This window comes from Cyclopterus lumpus, chromosome 10 (assembly GCF_009769545.1).
Source record: "Cyclopterus lumpus isolate fCycLum1 chromosome 10, fCycLum1.pri, whole genome shotgun sequence".
NCBI lineage: Eukaryota > Metazoa > Chordata > Actinopteri > Perciformes > Cyclopteridae > Cyclopterus > Cyclopterus lumpus.
The window spans coordinates 14,827,148-14,842,492 of record NC_046975.1 but is presented as its reverse complement, the minus strand read 5'-3'; the positions used below and the strand labels follow the sequence as shown (position 1 = coordinate 14,842,492).

The window sequence follows — 15,345 nt, the reverse complement described above, 5'->3', positions numbered from 1 at the left end:
ACGATGTGTATTATCCGCTATTCAGTTGGACCTGTATACAGGTGTTCAGTCTGTTGCTGAGATTACAGCCGGCGTGTTATTGTTTTCAGAGAGATAAAGTGCGACAGTCGAGCAGACTGGATTATGTCCTGTCCTCCAAACAAAACTAACCCCGCAAAAACTTCCTGCGCTGATAATGAGGTGATAAAGGCGGCAAGAGCAACGCACCTCGTTGCTCTTGCCGTTTCCCCTCCAGTCATCTCATCATCTCACCGTACTCTTCCACTTTTGCCTCTGCTTAACTAGTGACGGAACAATGTTTGAGCAGAACTGTTCATTGTTTCTGCAGGGAGGTCCTGTTGGAGGTGGATAAGCCAAAATAACAGTTGAGGAACATTTTGGACGCGTTAGAGACAGATGGGACCAAGAAAGAACAGAGATAATGTGCTGGAAAGAGGGAAGAAAACAAAAGCACAGAGAGCAAGGGCTACATCCTCTCCTGACATGGACATGAAGAACAGGACAGGAAGTAATGTATCGGGAGGTGTTTCTCATTACTTGGATGTGACCTTGTCTGAAAAATGTTCAATCACAAACCTGAACTTGGTTTGGAGTTTTGAAAGTAAACAATTTAGCTTGAACAGAAGTGTGTGTGTGTGTGTCCTGTTTCACACCCAGGCGATACATAAATGCCAGTGAAACATCTTGATATTCATTGTTTATATAAACTCTAATACATTAATACTAACTTTTCCAACAATATACATCAAACATTCAAACTTTATACATCCATCTGAAATATATACACACGCTTACATTCAAAAGGTGTGCTCTGAAGTTAAAGCAAAGCCAATACTGTGTTGCTCAGCCGTGTTTTTTAAACTGTGGCTCTCTTTAAACTCACATCTTAAAATAGGTTTCTACCAACATCAGATATCCTTTTAAAAATGACATCAAACAAGATTCTTTATCAACCGAAATGTAAACAAAGTTGTGGCGACAGAACAAATAGCTTCTCTTATACAAACAGCTTCATGTCATATATAACGTAAGTGCTCTTAATAACAAACTCCAAAATAAAACCAGGATACATGACGCTAGTAAAATGTTGCTGGGTGGCGTTGGTGAGTCGTCCCGGCAGTGTCAGGGCCCCTGCTGTGTGTCACAGCCCAGGACCTCTAGACGCAGGGCGATGCCATTGAACCAACCCCGCGGGTGGATGCGGAAGTAGCGGCCGAACAGAGGAGGATCGAAAACGCTGAGAGCTTCAGCGTCTGAATCGCTGTTTCCTGTGAAGATCTGAGGAAAGGAAACAGGAAGTGAATCGATGACCTAAACTGACACAGAGGAATCCTTTTAAAGTGTGTCACTAACACACTAATAGGATTCCTTTGGTGGGTCGTCAGCTCCACAACTCAGAGTGACTCATTCACCTGTGTGACGGTGAGGAAACTGTGCGATAGATTAGGCCTTCTGAATCAATGGTTATGTGAATATGGGAAATGAGTTACAGGGACCTGGATCATTTTAGCAGCATCACTGAGTATTATGGGTGAACTGGGATGTGTACCTTTTCTCTTTGGGAGCTTTCCTCCAACACACTGGTCCAGGAGTGACCATCATGACTGATGGTGACTGAGAACTCGGTCACCATTATTTCGGTCAACAGTGATTGTGCTCCTTGGGTTATAACCCCTGTGATGCGGCTTACTTTCCCCAAGTCAACCTGCAGCCACTCGTGAGGGTTGTTGTTCTGGAGACAAAAGAGCAGAGGAAACATTTTTAAATCTCACAAATGAATATATAAGTATCAAAAAACAAAGGCAAAAAACAGAACAGGTATACTGGGGTATTTTTTTCTGTTCACTGATTTGATTCTCACAAAGTATGATCTCTGTCTCCGAATGAGAACTACAAGAAGATCATGCGATTATGAAATAATATGAGCAGAAATATTAAAGCCAGAAGGGTAACGCATAAAAAAAAGACATCTTATGAAACAGCAAATGAAAACAAAAAACAGATGTCGGGATGGCCAAAGGGAACGCCACACCACTTCCTCTCCCACAATACGATTAGGAAACTTATAAAGTAGAAAAGTGTTACTGGCAGTGCATCTTTTTCCACTGACATGTGGCTGCACACTGCAAAACCTAATAACATTAACCAATAGTTAATGTGGGCATTTTCTCCATTTTAATTAATTTTACCAACATTTATGATCACTTGACTGATATGCAATGAGTTGCTTGGCAACAACAAAAGCCCCAACAAACTAAAATGAATCTTAAACCACAGTTCTCACCGTTTTTTACAAGGGAAAGAAAATCACGGTCACACTTTCCTGGAAAACATTTGCAATACGTTTTGCTGTTGAGACTGATGTTGAGAACAATGAAAAATGAAGCTACTGTTGGCATTTGTTTAGGCCATTGCAGCTCTTTCAGGTTGCTATTCCAGACAATAGTTGGCAGTTGTTGAACTCGGTCCATGGAAGTGCCACTGATTGGTGTGTGACCTTTAATAACAGCTCAACAGTTCGACACCTCTACAGTTGAGTTCTGCAAAGTGTTTAAATGATAAGCTGAGGAGGAACTAGAGAACAAAACAATAATAAGAAAGACAGAGAAGATTGAAAGGGTGGTAAGTCTTGTAGTCTCTGTTCTTACCACAATGTAAGAGAGCTAACGACTAATATCAAGGACATCATTGCTAAGTGTAGTTGCGGGTGCAACTGAGCACACCTTTGACTCTACCTATCATCACTGCAGACTTGAACACTTTCATATGAGCTAGGCTAGCTGTTATCCCTGCTGCCAGTCTTCATGTTAAGCTAAGCTAAGTGTCTCCTTTGGTTTTAGCTTCACATTCAGCAGAAAGATCTATATAGAGGAAGTGGTATACATTATTATCGCGTACAGTATTTGTGGATTTGTGTTCACCTTTGGCCTCCAGGCATTGGCGCTGCCTTTCTGGTGGAGGCGAGCGAGTTTGGGGCTCCAGCTACGCATCAGAGTTGAATAAAATGAGGAAGCAGTAATGTTGTTGTCAGGAATCCGCCTGTCCTTGAGCCCGAGAGGGAGAGAGCAACCTGGTCACACACACAAACACACACACAAGTCATTCTCTGCACTTTAATACAGAATCTAAGTAACCCTCTGCAATAAATGATGCTACTGCTGGTGTAACTCACTGTTGAGATCGCAACCCAGCAGCTCCAGACGGAGAGCAGGCTTTTGCACAAAGCTTAGGGGCTGAATCCTGACGTAGCGAGCCACAAATGGTGGATCGATGAGGTTGTTTTTCACTTTGGAGCTGTCCATGTTGCCATAAAATAACTAAACCAGAGCCACACAAACAATTCAGCTCAAACTTCAAGGATCATTGAAACTTGCTTGAGATAGCATTAAACATTACAGTGAACAATGTGTTGCCTTTACTGTATTCATTTGACAATGAAACTGCAATTAGAGACCACGAGTGCCTCTTGGTACATTTAATACTAGTAACAGTAGAGGACAAACTTTGTTCTGCTTGGTTCCGTTTCCCCTGTAAGTGGTCCAAGTCTCTTGGTCCAGGCTGTAGGAGATGTGGAAGAGTGCGATGTAGTTGTCCCTCAGCTTTGACCTGACTCCCTGCGTCTGCACACCGTGCAACAGGGTGGGCCTCTGAAGATCAACCTAATAATAACACACGCATTCCAGCACGTTTCACATACTCAATTCAGGTCACACTGGACGCTACATAATATAACATTGCTGTCCAATGGTTAACAGGAGAAAAGCTGTGTATCTTACTTGTATCCATGACATTTTGTTTCTGCCCATCCAGGCATTGATATAACCAGACTGATCCAGCCTTGCCAGCCTCGGCTCCCAGTTATCTGGACACACGTGTGTAAACACGGTTATAATCCAACCCAGTGGGGGTAATTTCCTGTTCTTCAAATTTATTGAAGCTGCTTGGTGGCCACAAGACTGAGGTGTTTTCTTTTTCAGCACACTGGGTATATGTGGTAAGCACTTCCTCTCTCTACAAGTATTGCCAAATATTGAGGGTCTTGAGGTGAAAAACACTGTCTTACCTATGTAATCTGAAGCTGTGATCTGGGAATCTTCAATTCTTCCTGATTGCATCCCCAGAGGAACGCGACATCCTGCAGGTGAAAATTCCAGCTCAATATTGCACACATCTGGACAGTACAGAACTATATATATGTTTGACATCTGTGAAAAGTGGGACTCTCAGATATGCATTTTTGCACAAAATACTTTCCAGTGTTGAAAATGTGGGGAATGCCACTGACTCATTCATGCAATGGCATGAACAATGCACTGACAACATTGTTGGCTTTAAATAGAATAAAAGTTCCTTGTGTTTCTTATACAAGTTCAACTGAACTGGTATGCTGGAAAGGTGGAAAATTGGAGCGATGCATTCGTCCAGACATTGATGCTAGCATGGCAATACATAAATAAATACAGTGAATCCATTCTTGCTCTATAAAATGACATTCTAAATAGTAATACTATATATATATATATATATATATATATATATATATATATATATATTTTGCCACTGCGTGTACCTGGATTGTAGACCAGTAGTTTAGCCCTCATGCCGGCTAGCTGGTAGTCTCCGATAGTGCACTCCACCAGCCACGTGCCTATTGTGGAGGGTCTCATCTCCACCATGCCAAACACCCCTGAGTGACGTAGAACAATGCAACACATGCAACAATAATCAAGAATAAGGCTTTTAGAGTGCAAGTAATATAATTACTTAAGATGGACGCTAGATTATTTTTGTATGATTCAATTTCTTTCAGTCTGTAAAAACACTGATTTATGCTCTTACAGTTGGTCTTTTTGAGTGTCTTGTTTAACGTATCAGTTAACATCTTATTGATATTAAACGCATAATAAGGATATTGTTCACATAAATTTGGTTAAACGTACCGAAATGTCTATGGAGTAAAATCAATCTTATGACTAAAGTTTGGCCCAAAACATGTTTTACAGTAGGAACTGTATGGATTGCAGTTGTATTCACTGTACAGGGCATCGGAAAAGGTTGGGTCCCGAGAAGTGCAAATCTGCAAATGTAGGGGTAAACATCTGTTCATGTGTTTGCATGTTTTTATGCAACACATAAACAGAGAGTTTATGCATGCTCTTTGGTGTAATGCGTGTCTTTATGTGTGTGTGTGTTTACCAGGGAAGAGGTTGTAGACCCCCATACGGTGTTCCTTTTCATTGTGAACAGTGAAAGGTAAACCATGGAATTGCACAGCGTGGTACTCTCCATCACTTCCAACATTCAGCAGGTGCCACCTGATCAGCTGGTGCTGGGCAACCAACAGACCAGGAAGTGTCTCTGCCACATAACCATTTATTGCTACGGAAAAACGAAGGCATTATTTCTGAGATTTCATTTTTGAGTTTGAGATTAGAGTACGCTCATTACAACATGACACCAACAATCAATCATTTTTCTCCACCTGCAAACTTATTGCTGATGTGGTACCAGGGGTCCTCAGTGTTGGCCTGACAGGGCGGAGCACAGTGCCGCCGCAGACTCTCCTCCAGGTACCAGCTTTTAGTTTCATCAAAGGTGTGGAAGAGGAGGGCGAACTCCTGGACGTTTGGCTGCGTGTTCTGACGAGTCCGGAGAGTACCAGACTTGCAGATCACCAGTGGACCAATCAGCCCCGAATGAAGGTCCTTCTCCTGGAACATAGAACAACAATATTTATTTTCTTCTTGTCATGTAACTATAGCTCGAGACTATTAACATTAACAATTACAAAAGAGGAAACTTTAATTGATATGGGGATTTTTTGGGGGACAATTGATTGCCGTGCAAGGTTGATTATACATTGAATAATAATCTGACATACAGTAAATACTGTATATCCATGGAAAATAAAGTGGGAACAGGATTAAGATGAAGACCTATCCAGACCTTATCCACGGTGGAGTAGTAAGACCCAGTCTTGCAGTCAAATTCAGTGTCAGTTGGTCCTTGTTTCCTGGTTACGCTCCAGTTATATGTCTGTGTCTTCCCAGGGGCCACAGGCTCTCCTGGGACCCCGGATGGAGCAGATGGGGAATGGGTTTTGTCAAAGCCGGCCCCCTGGCTGAGGTCATACACCCCCTGAAGGTGAAAGGAGTAAGGCCTGGATGCCTTGTTCTTGAAAACCACCTTGAATAAGACAGAAAGGGCACAGATACGTCACCAAGAACCAATACAAAGTGTGGATTATTCACTTTTATTTTGCTCAGTGACAATATCACTCACAGTGAGGACATCATTAATCTCAGCTCTGATGAAAGGTCCCATAATTCCCAGGTGTTCTTGTTGCTCTCCTCTGACCAGAGGAACGAGGAAGTGTTCATCGGCGTAGGCTCGAAACACCACCTTCTTATACTCTGGCAGGAACTTCCTCATCCCTCGACGCATCTCTCTAAAAAGAGGAGTTGAATCAATACTGCTACTTTACACTTTGGTAATAGAATGGATTTTAAAATGTGTTTTTTTACTGTTTTTTTATTTGTTCAATGTTAAAATGTTGACTTTGTCCAAAATCTACAATTTTGACCATGTTACCAAAGAACCAAATCATCCAAAACATCCCCTAGTTTCAACAAACACAAATTAAATGAAGTAAGGCTCCGAACACCACAAAACATGTTGGATACAATAATAAAAATAAATGACTATTTAAAAGCCCAAGTAAAAAAAGAGACATCCTAACATTTAGCATTTTAGTTTATCAAGAAAAGAAAGGGAGAAAAAACTAATAAAGAAATAAATTCATAAAACTCATGACTGTGCATTAGAGGAGGAGCTTGAGCTAGGAGACAATCAAATTAGCATAAAACCACAAATTGTGGAATTTTACATGTCTGTTTGTGTACAAATTACACAAACAGAAAACAACATGTTAAAGCATGTTAGCGAGCTATACAATGCAGGTAGGCACCATTTGTTTTTCTTTTCCAGAAAACAATCCCTTTAAGGTCCTGGACGGATGTCTGGGTGAAATATTATTCCTACCTGGGTTTGATGAACTGGTGTGGTTTTCTGATGCCGTAGTCCCAGCTGATCTCCTCAGCAGCAATATAGTAGTGGCGATATCGGGTCTCTCCGGAGCGCGGGTCCATGTAATCCATACCAAATACATCTGATGTACCGTTCAGCTATTTGTGACAACAGCCAACATATATATAAGTATATATATATATATATATATATATATATATATATATATATATATATATATATACTTATATATATTAATGAATATATATATTAATGAATGTACACACACAGAGAATGGTACCTCTTGTTCGTAGTCATCATACTCGAGGGACAGCTCAAGCCCTGTTGTGATGTTGTTATCAACAGTGCCGTTGTATTCCAGAACCCTCAGATCTGCTGTAAGTCGTTCAGGTTCAGACCGGATGTTGTTTAGTGGTACTAAGTTTTGATCCATCTCTTCTGAATTACTTAGCCCCACAGTTGATTTCTTCTCGTTCAGCTGTGGATTCCTGTCAAGTAAGATCTCGTTGCTCTCTTCAAGGTCTTCACTCGTCCCATTCTTCACACTTGACGCTTCATTCCTTCCCTCACCTTTTACCTGGGCACCAACCTCGGTCCTATTGTCCACAGCTTTTTCTCCAATCTCTATCGCGGGTCCTTCATCTGCTGAGGCTCCAGAACTGATATCTCCATCTGTCCAGGCTGCTTGTCTCTTGTGCCTGACACCTCCCTCTCCTCCAGGTTGATTCACATTCTGAGAAACTGTTCGCTCCACAGCTCTCTCTATTTCCTCCAAGATATCCTGCGGGATTCCTCCTTCTCCTTCCGGTGATGTTGCTGTCACTTCCTTCAGCTGAGATGCTGAATGTTCTTCACCCCCAGTACTCTCAGTTTTATCACAAGTGACATCTTGAGCGGAAGTGTTTCCTGATTGAGTATTGTTATTAGCGAGGGGCTTCTTACACACTGGAACTAACACTGTGCCATTTTTAGGTCTTCTGCCCCTCGGCTGTAGATCTAAATAGTCAGAGATGTCGTCTGGAATCTCCTTTCCATCAACTCGGTATCCATCTTCGCTTTGACGTACGGTGTAGTGAATGCTCATCCCCTTGCTCTTGAGGCTGCCATCATAGGCACTGATCTCCCACTCACCTGTGGAAAGACAATTTATGACTCAAGAACGAAACACAATCCACAAAAATTACGCATCAAAACCGGCAACCCCTTTTTTCAATATAGGCTCACATATCAGCAGTACCCTGATGCATTAATGAGGCATGTCAGTGATTCAGGAAAGCAGCATTTTTATGTCTCAGCTACTGAACCGTGGCTACTTCATCAGAGAAGTCAACTGTGTAAAGTTTGTATTTGGTTATAGTGTCTGAGAAATTATTATTATTATGCTCTTGGTTTTTGTAAGTTTGTTGCAGAAAAATAAGACAAATGGAAATTCGAAAGCTACTGAGGGTATGATACATTTAGAGTATTACATGAATAAGTTACAATTTGGTTACACCCACCAACATTATCTAACAAATAAGACGTCAGTCTCACCAATCAGCTCGGTTTCCATGGGAACCGTTATGCCAGTCATGGGGAAGAGGGTGAGGACGGACTGGTAAAGGCCGTGGTACTGAAAGACGTTTCCCGTGAAGTAAACAGACAGGAAGTCACTCTGGGTGCCCACATTGGCCACATGCCAGAAGGCGATGTCATTTTGAGACGCCACAAATTGTCGCCCGGGGAACATCTCGCCGTTTATACCTGAAGTTAAAAGGATATTCAGAGTTATTAAATTGATGATATGATGGCTCAAGTATAATGGGCACATTATACAAATAATAACAAAACAAAAAACAGCAATGCCTGTTTGTGTGGACATAGATAATTGATTTCATGCATAGAGATAATCACTTTAAAGTAGTTATAATCAATATTTTGTTATAATAACAATGTATCAAATGACACTGTGAAAACAATGTGAAAGGGTTCGGTGATGAACCTACAGAGAATGATCTTACTGTGAATGACATTAGACTTGTAGAATTCAGGGTCTGTGATGTTCGGGAAGTTTTGGCTGGACTTTTGCATGTTTTCATTGAAGTACCAACTTCTGTTCTCATCAAACACAGCAAATATCAGGCTCCACTCTTTATCTGGGCCCAACTGCATGCAGCAGTAGATTCAGTGAAAGAGAAACAGGGTGTTATGTTACATTAGAGCAGGTGAGAAAGAACGCAGCAGGATCTTTGCAAATAATCCATTCAATATTATTATTGTAGAGACGTTCTTCTCACCAGATGTCCTCTGGTGTCCATGGAGTTGTATTTGCAGATAAGCAGGGTGCCCACCAGCCCGGAGGCCAAGTCCCTCTCTCGGGAGACGGTGCTCTGATACAGCTGGGTCAGACACTGGGGGTCTCCCCCCAAGGGTCCATCCTCTGTTGTTAGCCTCCACACATAGCTAAACGTCCCGTTGGGTGGCACTTCCATGGATCGCAAGTCCTTCTCTGCAGCTGTTTTAATGAGATGAGGTAGATAATACAGAAAATAGATAAATAAGACCACTTAAGACAGGTAGGAAAACACAATACAGTATGAAGTTTATACATTCAATTTGTGTTGCCAAAATGACAGATTTTGATTATATTTGCAAGCTTGCATTGCTGATTGTGATACAAACTATTGATGAGTTTAGTCTGTTGGTTTATGTCCTAGCTTACCATTCGCGGATCTCTGCAGTGGAGAGATATTGGTCAGGCCGATGGGGTAGATGTTGAAGGGGTGACTCGCCAGGTTTCTGAGAGTAATCTGGAGACACAGTTCAAACCAATGGGGGATCAGTGGAAAGCCAAACAAAAAGCACAACAGAAGTTTGCTTCAGGGTTTTCTATGATTGATATCTGTTGATTTCTTTTTTTGTAGCTCATATTTGATCATGCACAAAAGACCAAATGTAATATTCTCTGTCCTCACTCACATGGATTTGATCGTTGACTTTTCCTTTCAGAAGTGGACCCAGCAGTGTTGTGTCTGGGTTCTTTCTCTTTGTGAAAGATCCATCTGTGTATTCTTTATACACCGCCTTTTTATACTTGTAGCCCAGGTGATGGGGAGGTGCAACCAAATATCTTGACCGCAACTCACTGATGTGTCAAAAACAAAAGAGAAAAGACAATCAATTCAAATGGACCTGTACTTGTATAGCGCTTATAGACTTCCGACCACACTCAAAGCGCTTTAATACTACATGACATCATTTACCTATTCACACCCATCCACACACTGATGGGAGGGGCTGAGGTGCCACCTGCCCATCAGGAGTAGCTAACATTCACACACATTCATACACCATAGACAGAGCTACGGGAGCAATTTGGGGTTAAGTGTCTTGCCCAAGAACACAACGTCATGGGTTAGCGGAGACGGGGATCAAACCGCCGATCCTCTGATTGAAGGACTGAGCAAGGTCGTCTGTTTTTCTTCTTCCTTCTTCTCCTCCATCTTTCCTACCTATCTGTGGGTTTGAGATTAAGGGTGTATTCCCAGGTGACCTCTTCAACGGCGATGTAATGCTCCCAGGTTATGGAGTGCTGTCCTCTGCTGGCTCTTGCTTGCATTTGTGTTTTCTTTGGCTGAACGCTTATGGTGTTGAACAAATCCTCGTATTCGTCACCGTAGTCGTCACCGTCGTCGTCACCGTCGTCGTCACCGTCGTCTTTGTCACTGCTGACCACGTTAGCCTTGTGTTTGACGTTACGCAGGTCGGGCCCCGGCAGAATCACAGGGTCAGGGCATTTCTCCACCGTGAAAAAGGCGTTCATGCCATCTGGGCAGTAGTGCACAGTAACAACAAAGGTTGTCATTTAAATGGAGGGGTGAAGTACATTTATTTAGAGTGACAGATTGTCCAAATTGCAAGAGACTTATCTGGTCTTTCTTACCGTGGCGGTGAGCGTGTATCTGACAGCTCATAAGGAAGCGGCCTGAAGTAGCAGGTCTCATTTCTGCAGTGATGAATGTCATGGGTGTCACCTCAATGTTGACTTTACGATGGTTCAACACCTAAACAAAAACAATACAAGTGTACATTTTGGAGGGAGGCCTGACTGTTAAGTTGCCAACGTGGCGACTTTCAAGCAGATTTAGAGACTTTTGGAGCAAGTGCTGCTATGGCTACTTTGACTGGAAAAAAGTTCTCTCTAGCCTACTCTTGCTGGTTTGTGTGACTGTGTGAATGTGTGAAGACTTGAGTTACCTGCAGAGTGTGATCCTGAAACTGAATGGAGTGGATTTCTGGTGTTGTGCCGATCCCAATCAGATGCCAGAACACATGTTTGCGGCCTTGACACATTGTCAAACCTACACAGAGAGAGAGAGAGAGAGAGAGAGAGAGAGAGAGAGAGAGAGAGAGAGAGTGAGAGGCAGAGAGATAGAATGAGGCCAACGTCCTGCAGCAGAGCCACTGATACATTGAGCACAGAGTTAGCAGCACTCATGGAACAGACTCCCTGTCTACAGCCAGTGTGGTTTGTTACCGGGTAACGTAGAGTTGACATATCCATTGACGGTGTGGTATTCCTTTCTGCCGATGCTTTTCTTGAACTTCTCTCTGCTCATCCTCTCTCCTATCTCTCCATACCAGCTCTTGGTCTCATCAAACACGGCAAACAGCAGGACAAACATTGGATTTCTCCTCTGACCCTTGTCTGTGAAGGCACCTGGGAAACACACACACACACACACACACACACACACACACACACACACACACACAAGGCAATATGTGATACTATGCAATGCTACGAAGCAATTTAAAATACAGGAGCTTATCTTATTATCTCTAATTATTTTTCCTACAACTAGTGAATGTACCACACACTGACTTGGTTTGCAGATGAGCAAGGCACCCATGAGTCCTGAGTTTAAATCTCGGACCGTGTCCACCTGGGATGTGTAGGAGTAGGTGAGGCACTCTGGGTCACTGGTAGTAGGACCGTCTTTATGGCTGATGTCCCACACATACTCATAGTAGCCTCCAGGAGAGACAGCATCATCCTCCTTCTCCTGGCCTGCTGTGGAGTCATCATAGCCGGCTCCTGGAAAGAAAAGACGCAGCATGACTCTTTATTTAGCCGGAGAGGAGGGTCAAAGCAGGAAAATGGGTGTCACACGAATGCAAGTAATCTGGTCTAATCGTTATACTATACAAACAAAAGCTTGCGTTGCAGGAAACACAATAACAAATAAATAAAGGGACATACTGTTAGGAAAATTATGTTTTGGGAACCTTTTTTCCTGACAATACATTTTTTTTCTAGTGAAAGTAACTGCTGTAAAAACATTGTCAAACAATCAAGATAATTTGCAGGAATGACCTATATCCGACATGTGTATACACACACAGAGACAGCAACCTTTTTCTTAACTCTTAATATCACACGCTGGTGCGATAATCTCATTCCTTAATGCGACAGGTGCAGCCTTTCAGATTATTATTATTATTATTATTTAGATTATGATGAACTATAGCATGAAGACATGAGCTGGTATCAAGTCGTGGCTGCTTTGGATCTACAGCAGCATTATGACATATGCCAGTGGCTTTTTGTGAAGGGTATTAACCTTCAAAAGATTCTCTGATCAGGGATTATTAATTATTTCCTTTGCGGTTGGGTATTGTAATTCAAAGGCAACTAAAATTATTCACTATGCTGTAAGACTGACCATTTGGCTCAAACATGCTGCAAAAAATCTGCACACACAAGATAATGATAACCGTTACATGCTGTAATTTAAGAATGGGGAGTCAACTTGAAGTCACAGTATTGACACACTGTTTTCTGGTTAATATTATTTTCACATTTACATCATTGCTTTTTCTGTTGATCCTCATCATTCTTGGCCCCAAAATGATTTCAGACTTCAGCAAAAAAAAAAAAAGCAGTTAGAAGATCAAATTTGGATTTTTCCTGAAAGCTGTAAAAGTAGGATTGAACCAGTAAGTGTTGCCATTGACTCATCTAAGCTGTAACATGGACTTCACATTACAAAATTATTATGAGACAAAAAATACCGTATGCTGCTGACTAATGTCCATTCAGTTTTCTACCTTCAGACTGTTTCCCGTAGGTGATCCCCACAGGGCTGATACTGTAGGACTGAGAGGCCAGGTTTTTGAAGTGGATCACCACACTGTGACCAGCCTGGGCAACAATCACTGGGCCTTGAATACCTGCAACCAGAGGACACAATGTTCTTAGAGAGGTCATATATATGACCTCATATTTTAAGACAAAGGGTGCAAGCTCCGTAACAGAACTGACAACTTTTACGGTTTGTTATTTATGTAGAAAAAACACCAGTATTACAATCACATTCTTGACTGGAAAACTTTTTTCTTTCCATTTTAGGTTCCGGACATTATTTTGTTAGTTTTATTTATTAAATCAATAGGCTATTAAACATTAATACACAATTATGATTTAATAACACAAACGAAACTAATAACATATTTGATTGATTGAAAAGAGACCTACCTGTCCATGCTGGCTTTGGTTTGGGGACAGTGTATTTAGAATCTGTGTACTCCCTGTAGACTGCCTTGATGTATTTTTGAGGAACATCTCTCCTTTAGAAACAAAAGAATGAAAAGAATGGAACCAAATCAATCCAATAGTAAAAAAAAATGACCACTTAACAGACCTTTAAATCAATTAATTAACTAATTGTAAATGTGTTAGTTTCTAAAACAGGAGCTTGTATAGAACCATGTGAGCATATTTGTACATAACTGTTTCGTTTGGAAACTGCCCGAGGTCTCAATGCCACATCGGATTGGGTAGTTCGAATGAAACAAAGCAATGTTCACCTTTGGTCGGACGCAGGGTCAACGTCGTCCAGGTAATCCCAACCGATTTCCAGCGCTGCGATGTAATAGACGGTCTGAGCAGCGGACTGCTGTGTCTCTCCGGCGCAGCAGCAGAGCAGCAGCAGCAGGGTGGCGGCTCTCATCGCGCTCATCTCCAACGTGCCCAGGGTCAAGCAGTGGCTCTGCGGCTCCTCGTGTGGGCTGAGACATTTAAAGGAATGGGGGGGGGGGGAGTAACGGAGAAGTTGACATTTCACTCGGGGGCGTGTGGCGGGTGTAATGCGCGCGCTCTGCTATGATATCAGGTTGTCCAGTGGGAGGAATTTGTCATGGACACATCATGCTGCTGAGCAATGCACTAATAACATATACACTCATGGGGGAGGGGGAAGCACACATATCTAATGAACATAATAATAACACATATTGGGTTGCCAAGTTGACACTGGCTGCAATCCATTAAACAACTTATTATTTAACTTATCATAACCGCATCGCTTATTTTAAAGTGAGAAACGAGGCTTTGGTTTACAGATTGATTGTAAACATTTATAACTGTTGGTCCCACCAGGTTAAAGTGTATTTTTTGGGGGTTGTGATATTGGCCGATACAAATAAATGTACTTATTTTTACTTTGGGAAAAAATAAGTAAGATTTGGTCCAAACTGTGACCATGATTTAACTAACCTGCTGAGAGCATAGGGTTTCCCTATTCATTATTTTATATCGGACAATTAATGTGTAATTACAAATAAATACATTTATTTTCTTCTTTTTTTTTTTTACAAAGAAATCGGGTATTTAATAATATACCCCCCAATATACTTGCTCTAAACACAACTCGAATAATAAAGAAAAGATTAAAGGAAAGGAAGAGAAAATGCCAGATCTCACCTGCATTTCCTTTGCTAAATACTCTCTAATTTCTTTTCTGCTTCATTTTATTACAGTCAACATCACATATTTTACTATATTTTAGGAAAGGTTTAAACAGTCAGCTGCATCATTCATAAATATTCCTAGTGGTTTTTTTTCAGACAAACCTGAAACCTTTTAATTTGTGCTGTGCACCAACTTCATTTAATAATAACCAGTAACATATAGACTGATATTTACATATCTGAACAAAAGCTCACAGTTATTATTATTATAATACAAAACATATTAAAATAGACCTTGTGGTTTTAAAGATACACTCTCTTTAGTTTGGGTATGCACTTTTTCGAGCAGAGGCCTAATAAATTGGTTCATTTTTAGGAGTTAATGAAATGAACATTAAAAATAAAATGATTGAAGGATTTTAGAGTGTACCATAACCTAAACACTCCAAGAATATGGATTTAAGAGCCACATTTTCAGAACTAGGCTTCAATGCCATCTTTTGGAAAATAAGAGGTACTGCAGAACTTCTGCATTTTACACAGAACTGACGGACAGCACATTGTTAT

General features: G+C 41.4%; 1 protein-coding gene across 1 annotated transcript; it reads right to left on the bottom strand.

The window, feature by feature from the left end:
• Positions 1 to 682: 682 nt before the first annotated feature.
• Positions 683 to 14,100, bottom strand: f8 (coagulation factor VIII, procoagulant component). The gene is made up of 27 exons (XM_034542821.1): positions 13,897 to 14,100; positions 13,565 to 13,656; positions 13,138 to 13,260; positions 11,912 to 12,124; positions 11,564 to 11,746; positions 11,284 to 11,387; positions 10,970 to 11,090; positions 10,539 to 10,854; positions 10,006 to 10,171; positions 9,749 to 9,836; positions 9,324 to 9,541; positions 9,048 to 9,192; positions 8,581 to 8,790; positions 7,328 to 8,178; positions 7,042 to 7,184; positions 6,283 to 6,448; positions 5,947 to 6,186; positions 5,483 to 5,711; positions 5,197 to 5,379; positions 4,571 to 4,687; positions 4,064 to 4,135; positions 3,777 to 3,862; positions 3,504 to 3,659; positions 3,173 to 3,317; positions 2,922 to 3,070; positions 1,550 to 1,732; positions 683 to 1,278 (listed from the first exon to the last, which is right to left on the bottom strand). Exons 1-27 carry the CDS (start codon positions 14,046 to 14,048, stop codon positions 1,123 to 1,125), a joined length of 5,007 nt encoding a protein of 1,668 aa, XP_034398712.1. The 5' UTR covers positions 14,049 to 14,100; the 3' UTR covers positions 683 to 1,122.
• Between the last annotated feature and the right edge of the window lie 1,245 nt (positions 14,101 to 15,345).

What these genes read in the sequence shown, in the direction of transcription:
- f8 (XM_034542821.1), bottom strand. Translation starts at nt 14,048, where the DNA reads ATGAGCGCGATGAGAGCCGCCACCCTGCTGCTGCTGCTCTGCTGCTGC. An exon ending in CCAATGCCTGGAGGCCAAAG is followed by an intron (nt 1,733 to 2,921) that starts GTGAACACAAAT and finishes TTTTGTCTCCAG; the next exon opens with AACAACAACCCTCACGAGTG. An exon ending in AAAGCTCCCAAAGAGAAAAG is followed by an intron (nt 1,279 to 1,549) that starts GTACACATCCCA and finishes TCCTTTCCTCAG; the next exon opens with ATCTTCACAGGAAACAGCGA.